The 24,957-nt window shown below is 33.5% G+C and overlaps 1 protein-coding gene across 18 annotated transcripts in view; it reads right to left on the bottom strand.

Moving 5' to 3' along the window:
• LRRIQ1 (leucine rich repeats and IQ motif containing 1) overlaps positions 1 to 24,957 on the bottom strand; it is a 215,338-nt gene that overhangs the window by 10,247 nt on the left and 180,134 nt on the right. For 10 of the 18 annotated variants that reach the window (XR_013350624.1, XM_077845682.1, XM_077845688.1 and 7 more), the window contains one exon: positions 18,209 to 18,329. The exons of 1 other annotated variant lie outside the window; for it this stretch is intronic. Coding sequence is in view for 13 of the 17 variants with exons in the window: in XM_077845682.1 (XP_077701808.1) it covers positions 18,209 to 18,329 (121 nt within the window). In the remaining 4 variants the exon portion in view is untranslated. Of the gene's footprint in view, positions 1 to 1,143; positions 1,218 to 7,134; positions 7,180 to 7,205; positions 7,717 to 17,661; positions 18,330 to 24,957 lie in introns of those variants that run through there. 7 more of the 18 variants (XR_013350623.1, XR_013350625.1, XM_077845691.1 and 4 more) reach the window with 6 other exon arrangements.

Below are 24,957 nucleotides of genomic sequence, written 5' to 3'. Positions count from 1 at the left end.
TGGGGTGAAGGGGTGGGGGAGCAGAGAGGTCCAAGAACCGAAGAGCTGCTGCAACACATTTAGAATTCAGATATATTTATATAAGACAAAAACACAGATCAATAAAAGAGTAAGCCGATTTCCACATATGCCTGACACAGATGTGTCCTTCCAACAGAGTAAGCTAAATCAAGTTCCTTGTAAGCATTATTCAAGGTAATATGTACCAGTAAGTATTTTAAAATATAATCCAATAATAGTTCATTATTGGTTAATATTTTCTATGAGAGTATCTTAATAGTATAAAGATGTATTATTTAATAACTTTACTATTAATATAAACTTTTTATCAAAGATAACAAATTATATGTGAGGGAGACACTTTCTGCACAAAGTATTGAAATATTTATAATTTTGTACACTTCTAAAATAATTATTTCAAAATGAAATCAATTGAATTGCATTAAAACATGGCTTCTCTTTAGACCAAATCCCCTATTCTTAACAGAGTATCTGCACTCTAAAGGATTTTTCTATTGACTAAAAATTTACTGTATGTACAATAATTTTTCCCCAATATTGTTCTGTTGTCTTTGTTATTTTGAAGCTGTTGATGAATCTTCCAGTCTTTTTGTACTTACTTACAATGTAATCCTATATTTAAAGGGCAGTTTGTAAATTTTTCAATTGTTTACTGTACTCCCTTCAGGAAATAAGTTGAAAAATATATAGTGTGCTATTTTAAAACACCTTCATAGTAATTTTGAGGTAAATTTTCAGTTGAATGAAAATGCTATAGGAAGTTGGTCTTTAAAATCACATAGATACTTGCATATACATATAGTTTTTTAAAAACATATCTTTGATGTGATTAAAAGCTTGCATTTTATTGTTTTGCTACTTGTAAATAAATAATTCAGGCAGTAATCAATATAGCTTATTCTCTCATTGCATTTAGTGAGAGTCTTTTTGTTGACACTTAAATTCTTGAACCACAAGATACATGGAACATAAATCGAGGTGTAAAACAACACATCTATCAAGAAACCACATATTGGTATTTATTGTAAAGCTATTACTTTGTCCTGTAACTACTTTAGAAATGGAAAAAAGAAAATAAGCAATTTAATACAGTCAATGTATAATCATTCTAAAATTACTTACCCCCATGAAAATACAATAGCGAGAGAATCTTGCCTCAAAAAATTGACATTAGAGCTAGACCTACTGATGGGCTCCTGGAATAAAAAAAATTATGACTAAAGGACCTTTAACAGTGTTTGTCTCTTTCCTGCAACATTATTCTTATAGATTTTATGTTTCTTTAACAACAGTCTGTGCATATTTGCAGGTGATCATACAAATTATCCAATCAGTTTCTTACATATATGCTGAAAGTATGTCTAGATAAATATGCTCTATCTTCCAATAAGTCACTTCTTTGCCACATAATCTGTGTTCTGCTAAAGATTTGTTCTGGTCCTTTAAAAATTTTTTTTGGTTAAATCCTTGGTTCTTTAACAAATGTCAAGGTCTATATATGCTGTGTTTTGATAAGTAATTTAATATGTAAAATGCTTTGAATGACTCTCCTGGTATGTATAAAAAAAACTTCGTTAAACCGGTCAAAATAGAAATTTCATGATGTATAGTAATACGTCATTGGATTTTCATCGATACACCCAACACTATGTGTCTGGATATAGAAATCCTTTCAAAGCCCTTCCCATATTGTATTGCTTAACAGCAGATACAGCACAAGTAAAGCATGGAGAAAAAAAAAATTCAACATTTTAATGAAAGTGACCAGAACAAATTTTTAGCAGCAAAGCGTTTATATCAATTTAAGTGCTGTGAATGAGTTACACTGGGTATGTTTGAGGTTGAGGGAGTTATTACAGTGTTCAAATAACAGTTGCTTTTTAAGGTCATTGCTATGTCCTACCTTGGATTATAATGATATTTAGAGTGAACTTCACTTAGATAGTTCAAAGTCTAACACTGAGAATGAAAACTAAACAAATAACAGGTTGTCTCTATTGTATTCAGATTGCCTCAATAAATCACGGTGATTTTGCTTTCAAGCTTTTTCAGTGACTAACATTTTTTTAGTTTTCTCAAGTTGCTTTCAAGCTTTTTCAGTGACTAAAATTGTTTTCTATAACTTATAAAAATATTAACGAAATTTCTGTTTCTTAACATTTCAGTTGGACGATGACATTTACGATGATTCTTCATACACAATATTTAAGAGACATATGACTAAGAAAATCAGTTAGGTTTGGTACATTTGATACAATATATCCACAATATTTGTTATTGTTGGTAAAAATCATGATGTATATTATTTCTAAGTCAGACACATATAATTTGCCTTGGCTACATATATTTATTTGAAAAACAATTCCTAATGAGCATAGAAACTAATGTATATCAAATAGAGTGAGGAATCTTATTTTGATAGATATTGTATAGATTTTTGTGTTTGTATTTCGCCTATTTCTTGACCCTTTATAAATAGCTACCCTTCATATTTGATCTAGAATTTTTAAGGCCCCTTTATTGTTTGCACTGTTTGCCAGGTTTTACTATTTGTAACACACTATTGTGTTAATTTCTTCTTGAAGATACCTTGTGTGTCTTGGCACAAAGATGGCTAGAATGTGGTGCTAAAAATATTGTCATTTCTATAAATTCTGCAGTTCTCATATTAACATTATTCAATGCTATTTTTATTTATTTTTTCCCTAAAGGGTTTTTAAAAAAAGATTTTACTTACTTATTCATGAGAGACCCGGAGAGAGAGGCAGAGATACAGGCAGAGGGAGAAGCAGGCTCCCCGTGAGGAGCCTGATGCAGGACTTGATCCTGAACCCCAGGATCATATCCTGAGCCAAAGGCTCAACTGCTGAGCCACCCAGGCATCCCTCTAGAGGAATTTTTTGAGTGACTTATTTTGATTGTAAAATATAAAAAGGTTTTGTGATTTTTTTTTTTTTAAGAACTAGGTTTGCTTTTGGTCATGTGGCCCTTAAATTAACTAAAACTCTTCTTTTTATTCTATGTAACTATGCCCAATTTGTTGGCTTCCCACTAAACTAATAGTTAGCGAGTGTTTAAATTTCCAAATTGACTAGGAAATAAAAATTGTAACTCGCTGAGGAGTTAACAGTTTACAAGCTACCCAGCTCCCCATTTTCTCCTGCACACAATTGCTTCTACAAATCAAGTCATATGTCCCTTTACTCTTGTCAGATCTGGTAAGGTCTATTCCCAATTCCTTTAATCATTTTTTTTTTTGATTGTTCTCTTCAGGACTCTATTCAGTTTTATGACATTTACAACCACGTGTCCACATTGCTTGTAAATAAAGAACAATGATTCTAATAATTGAGAGTATTTTCTACCCTTAATAGACAGGTATATTCCTTTGAAATAACCTAGTTTCTAATAAAGCACTCTATTTTAATTTCTGATAATCTTGTCTTACCCCTCACTTTCCCATGTTAACTAACTTAGTCAAAGTAAAAATTTAGCAAAAATATGCATTTTAAGTAAATCTTGAAACGTTTATCAGTAAGCAGTTATCCTTTGGAATTTAATTTTTTTTTAATTTTTTATTTATGATAGTCACAGAGAGAGAGAGAGGCAGAGACATAGGCAGAGGGAGAAGCAGGCTCCATGCACTGGGAGCCCGACATGGGATTCGATCCCGGGTCTCCAGGATCGCGCCCTGGGCCAAAGGCAGGCGCTAAACGGCTGCGCCACCCAGGGATCCCTCCTTTGGAATTTAAACATTTAAAAACCACATTGGATTTTTGAGATCACATGGGGCCTTTGAAAGCTTTAATTTAAAATTTAGGGGCACCTGATGGCTCAGACGGCTGAGGATCCCACTCTTGATTTCGACTCAAGTCATGATCTCAGGTCCTGTGATTGTGGCCCACCTCGGGCTTGGTGCTTAGTGAGGAGTCTGCTTGGATTCTCTCTCCCTCTGCCTTTCCACACTACTCTTCCTCCCCTGAGCTCTCTCGCTCTCTTTCTCAAATAAATACATAAATCTTAAAATCATCCTTTTATTTACACATTCATTCACCATGTATTTATTTACTGCTATTTTATAGCAGGCACTGTTCTAGTCAGCCTTGCTGTGGATCCTCCCTGTCAATTTTCTTCCATGTGCCAAATAACATTAGTAACTATCACACTGTAGTTGCTTTCCATTTTACTCTATTCTAGTAATTCCATCTTTACAGCCCTCATATGGAACTTGTATAAAACAAATACTTATTTCCACATTCTCAGATAGTGAAGACTTGTGGATAGATTTCCCAAAAACTTTTCATGGAAACTTTCATTATCCCTTTTCATGCTTATTAGTTCTTAGCAGGGAGACATTTGGCAACAATAAACATGACTAGCCTGAGGATTTATTATATTATTGCACTTCAGTTTCATTCACTTGACAAATGCATTTCACATTTGACCATGCCCATTTATTTACTCACCACATTAGCTAGTGTAAGAAATTGGTTTGAAAGCAACAACAATAACAACCCTCCCCCCAAAATTCAGAGTATAGTAGTTTATTCTAAGAAAGGAAATGAACATGAAGGGAAGGCATAAGAACTAGTATACTACAGTCAGAAACATGATGCTTTAATCTATTATCAATAGAGCATACGTGGATCCTGTCCTCAAAAATATTAAAAATGTGTGGGTTTTTGTTTGTTTCTTTACAAAGAATAAGTATAGTTGACATGTGTACAAACTAGTTTTCTCATACAAGTACATTGAAATTTGTTATTCTCTGGATAACATCAGCTGTTGGTCAAACTACTGTTTTAGATCTGTAAACACTGTTTTGTGGTTACTAATAACTTACATTTAACTGTGTCTGGAATCCTTGACTGTTGACTGTTTCATTAAATTGTCTTAGATCTTAGAAACAGGCAGTATCAACTTGTTAAAGAACATTAAATCAACAGCTATCTATTATGTGCCTACTTTGTACTAGACTTTTGATACATATGTATTAGATGATTCCACCAACCATGTAAACATGGTATAATAGTAATTAATTTTGATTATCTAATTCTGGTTGTGGGACTATTTTAAGGGTTAAAGTGTTAATGTGTTTGTTTGATTAATTGACAAGGTTCAGGAACAAAATATCAAGACCTAACAAATTCATTTTTAAAGCTTCTGCCAAAAAATTTGAGACCAAGAAAGGTCAGAGTTAATGGCTTAAACAAAAATAAAAAGAGCCTTAAAGTTTACAACTTTACATTGTTAGAGACCAACTCTTGCTGAACAAAATTTTTTTTAAAAAAAATTCCATGTGATTTAGCTCTAGCTTCTCTATTGATGTACTATTTTAAGTCAAACACTTTGGATTAAAAAAAGAGGAGAAGCAAAGCCAGATTTCCTAGAGAGAACCAAAAAAGTTTAACAATTTATAATTATAAACTCTTATCTTTACCTTTTTTTATCTGGGCAAAAATATAACATGTATAGTGGGATGGAAGTTTGAATCATTTAAATGGGTAATATGACAATTTTTAGTTCTTGTACAATGAATTTTTGCAACAATTGGCATACACAATGGTATCATGGAATTATTTTATTAGAAGATTTTGTAGATAGAACACGGCCACTTATGCCATTTGGTACGGCAGCTAATTAAAAGTATTACCATAGTTGACATACTTAACAACTCTTCATTATGCATTTAGCATCAACAAGATTTTTGCTTGAGTACAGTTATATTACTTTTTACTCTCAAAACTATTACAAGTATTACATGTTAGTGCTCATATTTTCTCATCGCCCACGTGCTCTTCAATTCTCTGTCATTGTCAGTCCGCTCATAACTTGCCTGAAAATGTGACGTTGCAGGGATTTAAGCGTTCACTACACCCCAGGCCCCTGATCAGCACTTTATTTTCACCCACTCTTTCAATCCTAATTACAACTCTATGAGATACACATCATCTTCATTTTAAAGATGGGGGAAACTGAGGTAAGGCTTTTAAACTCTTTGCCCAAAGGTAAGTGATAATAGCACAGGTGAAACTCAGCTTCAAGTGACCAAGATTTATTGTAAAGAAGACAATATTGTGTTCAATAGTCAGAAATAAAGGATTCCTCTAACGTAACAGTACCATAAAGAAAATCAAATGTGAGATGTAAATCTGTTTTTGCATGCCTTGGAATGGAAAAGAACTGCCCATTTCCTGGAAATAGGCCTATGGAACTAAAAATGAATAATATGTATCAATGGAAAACAATACTATCTTCAATGTCTGTAAGTGAGGAAATACATGAAATACCTTTCTATACCTGTATTCATATCTATGCCCACCTATAAATTTTTATATGCTCTCATATCTCCGAACATGATTTTTAAAATTTAATAATTACTGAAAGTTTTTTTCAGACTTTCTTACCCTTTTTTCATGTCACTGTTTATTCCTCAAGGCCTTTGTAAATGAGTTGTGACAAGACTTTTTGAAGTTGTTCAAAGAATACTCCCATAATTGAGTTGATTTTGGGTGTATTACATGAGCACATGCTTTAGTAAAGTAATATTAATGAGTAGTGTCTCCTTTGAACTTTGTAAAATTTGATATAGAATACTAGAGACTATGTGTTTTTTTCAAGATGAAAGAAATATATCAGAATGATGTAACTATGTAGATTTTTTTTAAAGGCCAGGTACAAGTAAAACCAATATGCTAATTAGTGGGCAATTGAACCAAAACTCAATTTATTCTTTTTATGCGTAGTTTCAGTTTATGCAAAAAATATAAAAATAGGTACATGATTAAATGTAACTTTTACTCACCTTTGCCCACTCTATGTGACAGAAAATTAAGTTACATGTGAAACATTTCTAGACATCCAGTGAGAAAATCCACTGACTTGTAAATTTAAGTTACACAATAAAAGGGATCCCTAGGATGTAGCAGAGCTGCCAAAGAGGTCAAAATGCTAATTGGAAATCTTGGGGCCTTGAAAAAAGGAAAAATTTGAAGGAGATAAGGGGTTCAGAGTGGGTTGCAGAAGGCTTGCAAAGCATCAAGGTGACAACATGGGGAGGTAAATCCACCAACGAAGCATCAGTGAAATAAGATCATTTATTACTATACTTACAGCTATTACTTCTGCAGTTTCATAGTTTGAAAATGATGCCTGTAACTAAATGGAAATGGTAATATGAAAAAAAATGGTAATATGTCAAGAACTAGGAGGTAAACTTCTCTGTTATCTACCCATCTACCTATCTACTTATCTTTTTTTGATCTGGTATTTTATGTAAAATTCAAATTTTAGATCTTTAGATCTAAAGAAGACACTTGGTAATATGAAAATGTTACATAATTATGGTTTTCTCTTCACTTAACAATAAGACTCTGTGATGGAAATGCTATTATTCTGGCTGGCAGGGGACAAAAAAAGTATGAATACCTTCACCTTCTTTGTGCTGGAAAACGCTCCCTAAATGGTTTTGAACAGGATCTAGCCCATTCCTAGAACTATAATTCCCTAACAAATCCCAGGGGCCCCTCGTTTTGAGGGCACTGAGTGACCCCCATTGTGTAGTCTATTTCAGGGTATTCTCTTCAATTTGGAAGAGTCTTTTTGGAGAATATCATTATCTTTCTCAGCCAATCAAGTTTTCTTATGGAGGAATGGAGGATGACAGCTGATAACCACAGATGTGGGTCCTCTCACCTAAAAAATTAACACTGCAATTCATTAACACATCTTTGCATTGGATGAAGTTGGTTAAGTCATTAATAATTTCAGAGAAAAAACAAAGCCATTTCACATAAGAGATACTGCTTATATTCTTGAAATACCAAAATAATGACATTTTTAATTTTGAAAATAAATTTAAGTTCTAATATTTTTTCTCTTTCATGTTTTAATTTAAATTGCAGCTCATGAACATATAGTGTAATATTAGTTTCAGGTGTAGAATTTAGTAATTCATCATTCACATACAATACCCAGTGCTCATCACAAGTGCCCTCCTTCATCCCATCACTCATTTAGTGCATCCCTCTGCCCATCTTCCCTCCAGCTACCCTGAGTTTGTTCTCTGCAGTTATTGTTTATTTTCTGGTTTGCCTCTTTTCTCCCCCGTGTTCCTGTATGTGGTGTTTATAGCAGCATTATGAACAATAGCCAAATTATGGAAAGAGCCCAAATGACCACCGACTGGTGAATGGGTAAAGAAGATGTGGTATATACCTACAATGGAATATTACTCAGCAATAAAAAAGACTGAAATTTTGCCATTTGCAATGATGTGGATTGTAGCTAGAGCATATTATGCTAAGTAAAATAAGTCAGCCAGAGAAAGACAAATACCATATGATTTTACTCATATGTGGAATCGAAGCTCTACTTTTTAAAACATTTGCAACATTTGCTATATTAAGGATAATTATAAAAGAGGCTGACTTGTATTTTTAAAAAGTTTAGAATTTTGATATTTAATTGAATTTGAAATTGTCCCTATAACATAGAATCACACCTAATATATATTAAGTGCTCAATAAATGCTCATTGAATAAGACCACCACAAATAACTTCCAAGGTATAATTCATTCAAAGTGAATTTAAAATATTATTAATATTAGTCTCATCTTCAAAAAGAGGACCCTTAAAAAAAAGAGAGAGTGCCTCTCTTTGCTTCCAATTTTGGCCCATAAATATACTAGAGTTCTCTCCAAAACATACTTTAGGAGAGACTATAGGCCTGGTTCTCACTTATATTCTGAGTGAGAATAATCAGATTTAAAAGCAAGGCCACCTTGCACACAGTCTTATAAATTGAAAAACTGAAATTTCTCTTAAAGAAGACAGCTGCCTGTTATTCCTTTGCTTTTCCCACCACAGCATTTTACATTTATACAAAACACCATAGGTTTTACTAATTACTTTCAGGGTAACCTGTTCATTAAACTACCTTATAGCTGTATGTCTACACCTAGTTTCCTCTATAGTGTCTTCAACATTAAGTTTACAAACGACTTTTTTCTAAAAGGTCAACATTTAGCTAAGGATTATGCTAAAGATTATGTCCAAGTACACCCTATGAAATGTCGACTGGGTTCTTAGTAGAAAGTTTTGTTTTTTCTCATTTAAAAAAAAATGTATCAAGACATCAAGATACCTACTAAGTATTTATAGTAGAATATTCTTACACCAAATTTTTATAATATGTATCAGAGTCACGTTTCAGAGTTAGAGAGTTTCAGAGTCACGTTTAGCTTTTTAAAATTCAAATTGCTTCTATGAAATAGCTGTCATTTCTCATAGATGATGGGGTTTTCTAATCTTTACTTGGAAAACATTTAAAGGAAAGTTTTTTTTTCCCCATTTCGGTTGACTATGCTCAGCTAAAGTAATTAGAGAAATTTGAAAACATTTGAAATCAGACTCAGAAGTGTTATTGTGTGGAGAAAATTTTCAACTATAAACATTATTTTCATGCTATAAAATATTAGAAATAATAGCCTCTGTTGCTTTTTAATTGGAAATTTTCACATACAAGTTTTATCGTTCTATTTGCAGAATTCCAGAATTCTAAAGCTATTAGGACTCTTGGATCTCCTTTACGTTTGTTTTTTTCTTTTCTCCTCCTTTCTCACATGACAGCAAAACTACATATTTATATACTTATCTAATTTTCCATGATATTTTCTAAATGAACAAACCAAACCTGAAATATCTCATCCGAGCTCACAAAAATGTTAAGTGTGAGAAATGGGATTCAGATTCAGATCTGGCTTACTCCAAATTTCTTTCTCTTATTCCAGGTCACCTTTTACCTGCTAAATTTACAAAGGAGTTATAAATGACTTATCCAAAGTCACAAGCTGATGAGGAGCCACTGCAAGATTAGAAATCTGTTTTCCAGTCTCTCGACACCATACTCTTCTTACCAATGCCACACTCTCTCCCACGGTGTTTAAAAATGCAACTGGCATATTAATCATCTCTTACCTCTGGACTTCATAATTCGTTTCCTGAGGACTATGCTATGCCTTATTAAAGTCATTCCTGGGGTACCTGGGTAGCTCGGTTGGTTACGTGTTGGGACTCTTGGTTTCTGCTCAGGTTGTGATCTCACTGAGGGTGAGATCGAGCCCCCATTGGCCTCCGCATTCAGCGGGGAGTCTACTCGAAGATTCTCTCCCTCTGTCCCTCCCCTCATGTTCTGTCTCAAATAAATAAATACATAAATAAATATATTTTTTAAAATAATCAAGTCATTCCCTAGTTAATTATTTTTTCCTAGTTAATGACATGATTTTATAGGCTGGAAGTAGAAGAAAGAGGAAAAACTTAGAAGAAAGAGAAATATAATGATGGGATGACATTCTCTTAACAATTTGAGGTCTTTGTATGCTTTTCCTCAATTCTTCACAATTTGCCTCACCCAAGCATATTTCCTAGCCTTAGATGCCATGAGTAAAATAACATTAAGCCTTAATTTGGTCCATGCTGTGACTCTCTTTTAAAAAGAAGAATAGTGAGGGACGCCTGGGTGGCTCAGTGGTTGAGCGTGTGACTTTGGCTCAGGGCGTGATCCAGGGTCCAGGGATAGAGTCCTGCATCGGGCTCCCTGCGGTGAGCCTGCTTCTCCCTCTGCTTATGTCTCTGCCTCCCTCTCTATGTCACTCATGAATAAATAAAATCTTAAATAAAATGAATAAAAATGAATAAAATGAATAAAAAAGAAAAGTGCGTACAATTTACTTTTGTAAAGATTTTAAAAATATATTTACTTATAAAATTATACAATTTTATATATATAAAACCAACACATACATGTTATATCCAGAGAGTAGGAGTTTAGTGCATACATATGTCAGTTATCAATTCACAAGCAATGAATACGCCCTTCATTATATGTTTTGTAATAAAAGGATTTCTTCAAGCATTTCTGCTTTAAAGTGAGAAAAACGTTAAGCTTTCTCAATAGAGGGTGCTGAAGGGACACTGCTCTAAGAAGGGGTTTTGTAATTTCTGGCATAGGTGGGGATAGGGTTGGCCTTGTGGGTTTCATGAGCTCTGATGCAGCCCCCCTGAGCTCCAGTCCCATTATATGATCCCTCAGCAACCCTGCAGCTTCAGCCTAGCAATAACCTGTGTGCTATCCTCTCCACAGGGAAACCAAAACCTGCTGCACCCTCTGCCTTACCAGGACCCATTCTCACTGCATGCCTTTTTCTTTGTCACCAACTGCTCATTATTTGGCCCCTGTCCCCACTCCAGGGAATTGCCTATTGTTTGCCCAGTAACTTCAGACCAGTAACTCCAGACCAGGGAACTTGTCTATGTAGTGGCTAAACCACACCTTCTCCAGTGAGCTCTGAACCCTCAAACAGCCTCAGCCCTAGGGTACAGGGTACCATATACAGTTTCTTTGTATTTCATAGCTGATATGGATAATACTTTAGTATAAATAATAATACTTAAACTTTCCCTGTTTAACCTTCTGTGTGATAGCTGTCTTCTGATTGGACCCAGATGGTTACAGTACATATTTATATAAATTATAAACTCCATGCAGGCCAGAGATATACTGGTGTTGCTCAGCACTCTCTCATCTGTGTGATGCACTGAGCTTTTAAGAGGACCCTGCAAATATTTTTGAAGGAACAAATGAGAGTATTTGCTTCAAGTAGGTTGGATCCATAGGAATCTGACTCTCATGATTGGTTGTTTGAAAAATTCACCTGGAAAAAAACCCTTACTGTTTGGAGAGATTGAACATACAAGGATTATAGATAGATCAGTTGCTCTTAGAAGCTTTGGCTGATAATAATGAATGTCTACCAAACTAGTAAATCTTTCACCATCCTTTTTGTCAGTACAGCCTGCCTCCCACTATGGAGCAGTAAAATGTCAAATATTCTCTTTCTGGCTCTTATCTGACATTCTCTGCTCCACTGTGGAGCATATTCATGGATCCACCCATCCATCCATCCATCCATCCATCCATCCATCCATCCATCCATCTGTTAATTCACTCATTACATACACATTACAGCGCCTACAAGCCAGGGAGCTGTTCTAGGTACTAGGTACTAAATACTACGTTAAATTCCCTGCCCTCCTGGAACATACATGATAGCAGAGGAGAAGGAGAATAAACAACATAAAATATTAGTATGACACTGTTGTGGCCAAGAAAATCTGAAAGGAAGTCTGATTAGTACTACCGAGAGAGATTTTCCCCCTGCTGGAGACCAAGCCCTTCAAAATTCTATCTTCATCTTGATTGAATTCCATAATAGAGGGCTATTTATAATATATCACAACCATTCTTTAATAATAGTAACCGTCTATCAATAAAGTAAATCCCAGAATAGCTGGCAAGAAGCACTCTCCTAATATTTTCTTTTTTTTCCCCCACCACTTTTATTAAGACATTTTCTAGAGCAGTGTCAGGTTCACAGTAAAATTGAGGGGAGGATACAGACACTCTCCATACACCTTGTCCCCACACATGCAGCCTCTTCATTATCAATATCCCCCCATTCCCTTTGTTATAACTGATGAACCTAAACTGACACAAAATAATCACCCAAATCCATAGTTTGTACTCCAATTCACTTTTTTTTTTTTCCAATTCACTCTTGATTTTGCACAATTTGTGGGTTTAGGAAAAAAAAAGGGGGGGAATGAATGACATGTATCATCACTACTGTATCCTACAGAGTATTTTCATTGCTCCCCCCAATCCCTATGCTCAATCTATTCATCTCCTCTTCCCCCCTCCCCAACCCCTGGCCACCTGTGATATTTTTCAAAGTTTTGCCTTTTCAAGAACATCATAGAGATGGAATCATACAGCATGTAGCCTTTTAGATCAGCTTCTTTCACTTTCTAATATGCATTTAAATTTCCTCTGTGTCTTTTCATGGCTTAATAGATCATTTATTTTTCACACTAAATAACATTCTATTATCTGGATGTATCACAGATTATTTAGACATTCACCTATTAAAGGACATTTTGGTTGCCTCCAAGTTTTGGTGGTTACAAGTAAAGCTGCTACAAACATCCACATTTTTGTGTGGACATAAGTTTTCAATTCCTTTGGGAAAATACAAAGAAGCAGGTCTACTGGATCACATGGTAATAGACTGTTCAGATTCACAAGAAGTCACCAGAATTTTTTCCAAAGCGGCTGTACCATTTTGCATTTCCACTAGCCATGAATGAGTGCCCCCACTGCTCCACATCCCTGCTACCACTTGGTACTGTCAGTGTTCTGGGTTTTGGCCATGCTGATAGGTATGTAGTGGTATCTCATTGTTTTAATTGGCATTTCCCTTTATAGTTAGTATTAAAGGGAATTTGTTCTTTATTTTCCTTTAATACTGTATTGGTTCTTCTAGGGCTGTACTTGTCCATTTTTGTTCTTTTTTAATGGCCTGTATAGCATTTTGTATATTGTAGGTATATACTTGCTTGGATCATGACGCCTGCTTTTTATATAATGACCCACAGATATATGCAATAATATTTAAGTGTTTACTGAATTAGGGATTACAGATGCATATTATGTAAATATACTATAGATATATACAAATATATATATATAAAATATATATATATATACAAATTAGATATCCCTATACATGTGCCTCTATACATACAGACATACACGAATATACACCATGCTAATAATTATTTATTTGAAAATTTAAAATTATGTTAATGGAATGTGCTTAGAGTAAATTTGGAGTAAACTTTAATAGTAATCCTTGGAATCTACTTTTGCTTGAATGACCACCTTTAGTCTAAATCTGCCTGTATTATTAGGTATTGACATTGGTGAACTATTTCACTTTTTACTTTTGATAACTGAAAATATTCTTTTTTTGATAAGAAGTGTAAAATCATTTTGTCAATATATTGGAGGCATTGTAGAATGTTAAATCTGACTCAAAATACATTTGTTAATCTCATCTAAAACACTGAGAAACACCAAGGTATTTTTAGAAATTGTTCATTACTCATTATCAGTAGGAAAGTCTAATTCTTCCACTTTACATTCAAGCTTAACTGAAACTAGGCTTCATTTTTAATCCAGTCTTATTTTGCATACTCTGGTATGTGCAAGTTCTGGTCTGGACATACTCCTAATTGTTCAACAAAAATATATTCATATTTTTATCCTTTGCTTTCTGTTGAAATGGCTTTCTTCCACTTCTTTCCTTACACCCCAAATGTCATTCCAGGTGCAAATCAAATATTTTGCCTTTGAGAAGACTTTCTCATGCAATTTACATTAGTTGCTTCACTTGTAAAATAAATATGTTTTTCTGTATTTATAATATTCAGAACCATATTAAAAGGGCTTATAGTTCAAGAGAATTTAGATATCCTTAAAGGAGAAATTGACTTTGGGCTGATTATACACTATATCAGGGGTTCTGTGGATTCCCAATCCCTAGCTAACTCCAAAAATGGAGTATGTCCTAGAACGCATAGAAATGATTAGGAGTAGGCAACTGGGAACTTAAACTATGCATATAGTAAGCAGTGATCTTTTAGTAAATGGCTCCTGAATGAATAAATAAGAACTACATATGTTCTATTATTACAATTAAGCGATTATATTTTAGTGCATGGAGGAATCAAAAGCAAGATAGCACTGGGTTTGGAATAAGAAAAGATAGGTTCAAGTTGCTGCTTTTCCTTGCTAAGTTTTTTGGGTCACAAACAAGCTAAATAAACTCTGAGTCTTATTTATATTAGCTGTTAAAGAAAAATAATCAGTATAAATAAGAAAGATAATTAAGGGGTGCCTGGGTGGCTCAGTCAGTTAAGTGTCTGCCTTTGGCCCAGGTCATGATCCCAGAGTCCTGGGATCAAGCCCCACATTGGGTTCCCTGGTCAGCAGAGAGTCTGTTTCTCCTCCTTCTGCCTATAACTTCCACTTTTGCTCTCCTGCTCTCTCTCTCTCAAGGAAATAAATAAAATCTTAAAAAAAAGATAATTAAAATAAATTAGAAAAGCTATAAATTGTTATATCAATAAAATTATTATTATTGTAATGCATCCTTTAAGAATTAAATGGAAAAATTAATTGAGAAAACCAAAACCATCTAAGGAAATCAAATGTTTTGTAAAAATATTGTCTAAATGAGGAAATGAATTTGCATACTCATTTTATAAATGGCATTTAAAAAATAAGAATGTGGCCTCTTTCATCTTTTCTTAAACCATAAGTTAGATTAGAAGGTCATGTATAAGGAAGAAGTAAGACATAAAAGGAAAAGGAAGAGAACTAGGAAATTCTCTAAGACAGTATGGCTTGAGGTGACTGGCATGATGCTGAACGTACACTGGTTCTGGAATTATTTGACACACAAAGAAGAAAGACAATTCTACTTTGAAATTATTTAAAATTATGCAACAGCAACATAAAACAAAAGCAATATAAACAAGTATTTACTATATGCTGGTCAATGTACTATATGCTTTACCTATATTTTTACTCATTTCTTCCTCACCAAAACTCTATGATATGGACTTTATTATTCCCATTTTACAGATAGTTAACTTGGGTGTTAAGATCATACAACTTATGCGTAATGGTAGAACTGGGATTTAAACCTGGCTTTATCTGATTCTATACAATACATGTTATGAATATTATAGCAATATAGAAAGAAATATCTTAGAAAAGTTCAAGGGCTGAGAGAGTTTTATAACTGCAGCCCATAAACTACTCTAGATTTAGCTTGTAAAGCTAAGAGAAATACTTTAGTTTTAATAAGGTGACAAGTCTTTTAAGAGAGAGAAAAAGCTGGAGGAAAAAGAGCTTTCAAAATACCGAAGCTGTACATGGTTGGCTCAGGGCCATAGAAGCCTAGGACCCAAGGATTTTGATGGTTAAAGATTTCTATGGATATTAGGCTACCCCAAGTTTTTTAGTTAAGTAACTATTAAGAATAGGTTTCTTATAAGCTGAGCTAGTTAGCTCGTGTGTCTAGATACTAGTGACCTTAATATCTTACTTCAAACAATTCTTCTTTTATGGCTATGTGTAGGTAGCAATCATAAAGACTTTTATTACGCTCTTGTATTGTGCCAGATATTGTTTTAAATGCTCTACATTTTATCCTAACAACAACTCCTCAAAGTAGGGACAGTACTTGATATTCCCATTTTAAAGTGTATTTTATTCATAATCATGCTGTTGGATAAAAACTGTTTTTCTAAAATGGTTTGTCAGTAAACAAACATTGTAAATTGTCAGTGAACAGATTTAATGATTAGTAGAGTTTATTATAATGTCATTACTGACAACCAATTGGAATCAGTGAGGATAACTCAATTACAGTTCCTTAGAGAATGAGCTGTTGGGTCACTATATCCTATGTCTGATAGTAATAGAACACTGTATAGTAACTCTACAGGAATTAAAATTTAAAACGAAAATAAGACTACAAAAAAATTAACTCTGTATAATGATCTTGTATTCTCTAAAATCTATGATTTGACATCACATAAGTGTAAGATAAGGCTTGTGCATTTTAGGATAGTTGCTGATTTTTATTGAGCTATATACAACTGTTTTGATAGGTGAAACATTATAAATAGAAACTTTGATATTCTGTAATGTGACAGGGTAATTTGTTTTTACACTGCTTCAAAGTGATATGATTTCATAATATGCAATGCTTTAAATGGAGATAGCATTATTCATTATGTGTGACACAGGCAATTATTTCTGAAATGTACATATATTTTGGAAGTTGATATAATTAATAAATTATGTTAAAATACAAAAATTTTATATTAGATCAATAATTTTACTTAGTGAATAAATCACAAACTATTTCTTTCTTAACCATATTGACTAGAGCAATTAAAAAAATTATTTACTTATTTGGGAGAGAGTGAGCACCAGCAGGGGGAGGGGCAGAGCGAGGGGGCAGGGGGAAGCAGACTCTCACTCAGCAGGGAGCCAGATGTGGGGCTCAACCCCAGGACCCTGGGCTCATGAACTGAGCTGAAGGCAGACACTTAACTGACTGAGTCACCAAGGCGTCCCTAGAGGATCATTTTGTGACCAGATTCTATAATCAAGTAAAGAAAATTCAAGCAGCTAAGAACTTTGAAGCCTGGAAATATTTTTAATTTAGATATATTAAAATCACTGTTTCAAAACAAAATTAAAATTTATCGAAATGAACTTGCATATATTAGTGGATTTGAATGACTAATGAATGCAACATGCCTGGATAAAAAGTGAGAGAGGATCATTTTTAAGTTTTCATTTATCTGTAGAGCATCAATCTGGATGATTGAATTTTTTACATTCAATCAAATATTGACTTTGTATATATAAAACTATACTATTGACAGGTAATAAAGCTTTTTTAAAAAAGAATACTTACAATAAAGTGTAAGTTAATATGTGGATTTTTGAAGTTCACTATACTTTGGGGAAATCAACAAAATATGATATCCAATAAAACATCTTTTATACTAATATACCAAAACATTTTAGAAGACATTTCAAAACCTCTAGGGTATTCGAAGAGTTTGAAAAAAAATTAGACTCTATTACCACAAGAAACAAATATTTTTAAATGTTTATTTTTTCAGAGTTAATAACTGCAATGCAAATCTTGTTGAAATCGTATTAAAAGTAACAGATGTGTGTGACAAGTTTATAAGTGTAACGGATCATCATTAATAAACTGTCATCTATTCAACAGAAATAGTTTTTAAAGCATTGTTTTGACAGTAAAGTATTATCACCTAAAATCTGCTATTTAAAAAGTTTCCTTTAAAAGTTAAGGTTACCTACAGCATCGATCAAATCAATGACAAAAGGCCAAAATATACTAGTTTGATATATAAATCCAACTTTTTACAGTTGGCCAAAAAGTTCTTTTAGAATTAAATGATCAAATAATTCAATATAATTCATGGGTGAGTCTGAGTCTCAGAGAGTATGATTAAAGTAAAAATTGATGCTGTTAGTTTTAGAAATAATTTAATGTGATTTATATCAAAAGAAGACGCTTAAAAGAAAGAAAAAGTTCAAATACACACTTTCGGGCAGTTCTGGTTGCTGGCATCCTACCCCTTATCTAAGAAAGAATGCTTGTTGGCATCATGTTCCATCAATTCATTTGTGATTTCTAAATTAACTCTGAAGGAAACCACAACTTACTTGAAGATCCCGCTGAGTGTCTGTGTGCCTGATTTTTTTTTTCTCTCTTCACAGACAAAGCACTTCCACTGGTCATGGAAAAAAGGTCTAAATCCGTGTCTTCTCTGCTTACAAGTCTTGCCTGGGAGCAATGGGAGGGAATGTATACAATCATGAAACAAAATATGGCATTTTCTGAATGCAGCTCACATTACCCCAAATAAACAAACAGGCTCTGTCAAACAACCTTCTTCAAAATGATACCACAATCCTTTACTGCTGTCCAGGCAGAACAAATGCACTATGTCAAAGCATTTTTTGCAAATAAGAGCCGATTTTAAAATTGAGGTTTGCTATTTGAGTCTGTACAACAAAAGAAAACATTTGAGTACAGTAATTTTGATGAAAATCAATCTTAAAGGCAACTGATGAAACTTTAAACAGCTTAACATCACTTATTTACCAAGTATATTGTTTAATTCTTCATTGAATGTTAGAAATGTCATAGTGGATTATTTTCTGCAATATTTATATTTTACCAGTTATAAGTACTCGTTTTCTCAACAGTATTCCTCAAATGCCTTTCATCCCATATTCATTTGCTACAAAGTCACAAAAGAGCTTTACCTTTTCATCAAAACCATTATTAATATAAAAATATTTTACAGTAAGTCTAATTTTAAGGGTGGTGGTAAATAGAAATTTCAAGACATACTATTTTAAGGACATAGGATTAAATTAATCACTTCTAAAATTACCCATCTGAACTTTTATTACTACCTTGGACTGAACCTAACAGTTGAAAGAGTCACTTCTTGCTATTTATAAAATATTATTTTACATAATGTCTAATATCATTAAGTACCAATTTATCAGGATTCAACCCTGGAGAAAGGGAAAATGCCATGATGGAAAGCAAAGCAGCCTCAAAATAACTGGGATTTAACCCAAACCACAGGATGCTTGAAATCCTGTGAGAAAGCATTGTCCTAATGTTCAATGTGAGAAAAATTGAAATAGAGCAAAATAAAACAATAAAACCATCACTGGGCTTAAAGAGCTATCCCCATATTAAGGGCTACAAAAATCTCGTGAAAACACAATCTGAAGATCATTTTCTTTCAAATTCAGATCTTTGCCCTTCTCCTTTACATCTCGATTCCCAAATTCTTCCCACTGTCACAAGCATGAACTTCTCATTGTTAAGTAAGCACGTTTGCTATTGATGAACTCAGAATAGAAGCCATTTTATGGGGCAGCCTGGATGGCTCAGTGGTTTAGCGCTGCCTTCAACCCAGGGTGTGATCCTGGAGACCTGGGATCGAGTCCCATGTCGGGCTCCCTGCATGGAACCTGCTTGTGTCTCTGCCTCTCTCTGTGTCTCTCATGAATAAATAAATAAAATCTTTAAAAAAAAAAAAGAAACCATTCTATGTCACTTGTTGATGTACCTGCCTAAGTGATACAAGTGTATTGTCAAAAGACCTCAGTAGAAAACAGTTTAAAAATGAAATAAATAACAGTTGGCTTCCAGTTTATACTTGTGATCGGTATGAAAAATGTTATACATTCTTTCTGAACTTTATTTCAATTAGTGTACGAACGCACGCATCTAATATTTCCATTAGCAAAGCTCCATCAATACTAAGACTTAAAAAGAACCAGTCAAAAGTAAGGGGGAAATGCCAAAGCAATACTACAGTTTTGGTGAGATCAGTTACAAAACAAGGAAAAACATCTTAACAACACAGAGACCCTCCTGGCTAGCTAAAGAGGCTCTAACTACAAGACTCAAGATTTTAAAATCAGATTTTATTTGCTTCAATTTGATGATATAATATCACCATATCTATTTAAAAGTAAAATTCCCACCCATTTCCAAATTTGATGATACCTACATGTCAAGAAAATATTTGTGAACACATGTCTTCCAAAAATCTCATTACCATCGAACCATTGACACCCAAAAGATGTCTTCTGATATAGAAAGTAATCAATATCAGTTACTAATTAGGCCAGATTATAATAAGCAATCAAATTTAGAAGTGGAACTTAACAAGAATACACAATTTTACAATGGTGCCACCTGGCAGCTTAAATGCAAATCTAGGTATTTTACAAAGGGGTTAGTTATAGGTCAGTAGTGCATCTGACATAGTCACATGTGCATTAATTAGTATTCCAATTCTATTTCTGAAAAGGCTGGCTTTCAAATTGAACATTATTCTTCCTTTTACTGCTAAGATGAATTTTCTTTATGATTTCTTTTTTTCTATAGCATGAAAAATGGATATACTTAAAAAACTGAATATGACTGACCATGCTTTTAGCACTCATTCTACCAAACAAAAAAATGTATGCTTAATTCTAAAACATTGTAATATTAAACATTTTCTATGGTTATACCACAATAAATAGTTCTGAGTCAATGTTAGACAAGAATATTCTTATTGCAATTCAACAGCAAATATTTTTTAAATAGTAATTTTGCAAAATTCTCATACATCTTTGTTTTCTGAACTGGTCACATTTGTGGCTCCCAGGTGCAAGGTTTGTAATATTTCCCCTCATATTTTCATAGTGAAATGAGGAACATGAATTTTTGAACAAGACTTCTAAGCATCTGGATCCCGATTCACCTCCAACCCACGCAAATTACTTAAAAATACAGAATCTCTGTCATTTAATAAAGAACAGGGAATTCCTCTTCTGCTTTTTTCATAAATAAGATTTTATTAAACACTTATTTTTGGAATTTTAGAAGCTTATACTAAATAGCACACATAAAAAGAAATACCGATTTCCTTATTGTTGAGATTTTTAAAAAAGAGAAAATTTACAAAGCAAAGTTCATTTATAAGCTATCTTATAAAATTATTCACAAATTTTTAGAGTATTATTTTCAAAATTAATGTCAGTCTCTTTTCTGCAACTTGCTTGTTTTCACTGTACAGTACATTTGTGGGCTCTAGATTTAATTCATTCTTTTTACCCCTCCATTTTAATACATCATCATCATCATTGTATAAACCCCTTTACTCATATGTGTGAGCATTGGAAGGTACTTTTTTAAAAAAAGATTTTATTTATTTATTCATGAGAGACACACAGAGAGGCAGAGACACAGGCCGAGGGAGAAGCAGGCTCCCTGCAGGGAGCCCGATGCCGGACTCGATCCCGGGTCTCCAGGATCACGCCCTGTACCGAAGGCAGATGCTCAACCGCTGAGCCACCCAGGTGCCCCTGGAAGGTACTTTAAATCTTTTATCGAGCTATAATTTACATGCAATGAAATGCATAGATCTTAAACATGAAATTCAATCATTTTCAAAATTTTTATTTTGAAGTAACTTAAAATTCCTACAGAAGTTGCAAAACTTGGTACTGAGAGTTCCCTGTATAACTTCCAGCCAGCTTGCTCCATGATACCTTATGTAAGCAAAGTGTGGTTCATAAAACCAGGAAATCTCATTGGTGCTCTACCATTACTAAACCACAGACCTTATTAAGACCTCACCAGTTTTCACATGCACTATTTTTCAGGTTTGTTTATACTTTAAGACATTTTATCATACATATAAATTCATGTACCACAACCAGGATACAGAGTTATTCCATTTTTCCCAATAAACTCCCCTGCTCTCCTCTTAGTCATATCCCTCTCTTCCTAACCTTATCACGGACAACCTCTCAAATGTTCTCCATCACTATATTTTGTGAATGTCATGTAAATGAAATCAGACCATATATAACCTTTTCAGATTGTCTTTTTTTCACTCAGCATAATGTTCTTGAGATCCATCAAAGTCTTTATATGTATCAGGGGTCTGTTCTAGTTTGTTGCTTTTTATTTCTTTTTATTGTATGTCCATTCATATGGGCCACCAATTATTTATCCTTTCAATCGCTGAATAAAATTTGGCCTGTTTCCAACTTTTGGTTATTAAGCATAAAACTACTGTGAACATTTATGTACAGGATTGTGAATGAGCATAAGTGTATTTCTCTAGGAAAAATGCCCAAGAGCAGAACTGTTGAGTCATAGAAGTGTATATTTAACTTTATAAGAAATTAATGGTTTTTTTTCAAGTGCCTGTGCCATTCTCAGCAGCAATGCATGAGAGATCCAGCTGCTCCGCATACTTGTCAGCACTTAGTATTGTCAGTATTTTATTTTAATCACTCTAATAGGTGTATATTGATATTATATAGTAGCTTTAACAATTTTCCTAGTGATTAATAATGTGTAAGATCTTTTCATGTGCATATTTCTCTCTGGATAGTCTCTTAGGTGAAGTATTTACTCAAGCACTTTGTTCATTTTCTAATTGCACTGCTTGATTTAATTATTTTTTAAAGATGACTACTGTGATGGTTATTTTCATGTGTCACCTTGACTGGGCCACAGGGTACTGAGGTATTTGGCTCAACATTATTTCTGGGTGTGTCTGTGAGAGTGTTTCTGATAAGATTAGAGTGTGAATTGGTAGACTAAGGATACCATATTGCCCTCTCTGGCATCACCTAATCCACTGAGGGCCTAAATTGAACAAAAAGGTGGAGGAAGGGAGAATTCACCGTCTCTGCTTGATGGATGAAGCTGGAATACACATCTTTGGTCTTAACACTGGAACTTACACATTAGCGCTTCTGGCTCTTAGGCCTTCAGACTTGGACTGGATCCTACACTATCAGCTGTTTGAGTTATCAGGCAGTTAGTCTTAGACTAGAACCTATACCATTGGTTCTCAGGGCTTCACATTCAGACTGGAATTACACCACCAGGGTCTCCATAATCAAATGAGCCAATTTCTAATAATTAATAATACATACTTTCTTAAAATAAATAAATATATTTATACAATATCTTTTTGTATGTGTATATAGATATTTATCTTCCTCTTGATTCTATAGATAGATATAGAGACCAGAGGGCCAATGGTGCCAGTTTCAGGCCAAGTCTGAAAATCTTGAAATAAGGTAGTTTGTCTCTTCTTATATTGTGTTTCAAGATCGCACTGGCCATTCTAGGCTCTATATACATATATAAAGAGATTTTATACATTAGATACAGTTAAACACAGACACAGATATAGATATCCTACTGTTTAAGTTTCTCTAGTGATCCCTGACTAACATAACTACAAATGGCTCCTTTGTACCTCTTTCCAGTAATTTATCCTCAGAAGCAACACTGTTCTGATTTCTTTTACAATGGAGAGGTTGGTTTTCTCTGCTCTTGAACTTAATATAAATATAATCATACAGTCTGTGCTCTTTTGTGTCTGGCTTCTATCACTCACTGTATTGTTTTTGGTTTTCACTTACATTGCTGAATGTATCAAGAGCTCATTTCTTTTCGTTTCTGAGAAGGTATGCCATTGTAAGAATATACCACAGTTTATCCATTCTGCTGTTGATAAACATGTATGTTGTTTGCATTTTCTTGGTTTTTATCAATAGAACTGCAATGTAATTTTCATACAGGTTTTTATGAAGACACGTGTTTTCATTTCCTTTCAGTAAACATGTAGGAGTGGAATTAATGGGTCATAGAGTAGGAGTACATATAATTTTATAAAGTGTCTATTTTCCTAAATGGTTTTTATCATTTTTCACTGTACCAGTAATGCATGAAGAGTTCTAGTTTTTCCATTTCTTTGTCCACATTTGTGCTTTCTGGTTTTTAAATTTTAACTGTTCTAGTGTTGCATAGTAGTGTTTCATTGTTGTTTTAATTTAAATTAGTGTGCTTTTTAACCATTCAAATATCTTCCTTTGTGGAGTCTCTCAAAGCTTCACCATTTTTAAATAACTTGAGATATTTGTCTTTATATTATTGGTTGTGGGAGTTTTTTCTATATATTTCTGATACAAGGCCCTTATATTGGATGTATTCATGTGGGCGAGGTGTTATTTGCACGTGGGAGGCTGTGGAGGACAGAGAGAGGGAGGTAGAAGGGAGAGAAAAAGAGAAGGAGGGAGAAAGAGAGAGAAAATACATATTTTTCTCTCAGGATGTGATTTGACTTTTCATTTATTTTTGTTTTCTGAATTGAACCTACGTACAAATGCTTTAAATATGAAGTACAATTTATCTTTTTTGATTTATGCTTTTTATGTTCTATCTAAATTTTTTTTTGCCTATCCCAGGTTTTATATTGCTGTTTTCTTTGAGAAGTTTTAGAATTTAAGCATTTACATTTAGGTCCATAATTCATCTCAAATTTATTTTTAAGATGTAAAGTAAAAATCAAAATAGACCTTTTTCCCTATATATTTCCCTATATAGATATAGATATACTTTTATATATATATATATATATATATATATATATATATATATATAGTTGTCCAGCACTATTTGTTTAAACAAAATATTCTCTCCTCTTTTAATTAGTACCTTCAAGGAAAATTAACTCTCTACGTGTGGTATTATTTTTTATTAATTGATTTTTATGTCTTTCTGCACATAACATATAGTTTTGGTTACTGAGGCTTTATAGCAAGTCTTGAGATCAGGTAGTGAGAGTTTTTTTCAAGATTGTGTAGACTATTCTAGCTTTTTTACATTTCCATATGCATTTTAAAATTTGTCCATTTCTACTAAATGCTTTCTAAGAGTCATTAAATTTACAGATCATTGAGAATTGACATCTTTACAGTTTGAGTCTATTCATGAGTATATCTCTTTGATTTTTTAAAACAATATTTGGTAATTATTATTACAGGAGCCTTGCACATATTAATGTTAATATTTATCCTTAAAT

Source organism: Canis aureus, chromosome 13, assembly GCF_053574225.1.
Source record: "Canis aureus isolate CA01 chromosome 13, VMU_Caureus_v.1.0, whole genome shotgun sequence".
NCBI lineage: Eukaryota > Metazoa > Chordata > Mammalia > Carnivora > Canidae > Canis > Canis aureus.
Note: the sequence above shows the minus strand (reverse complement) of the source record. Positions and strands in the feature narration are given on the sequence as shown.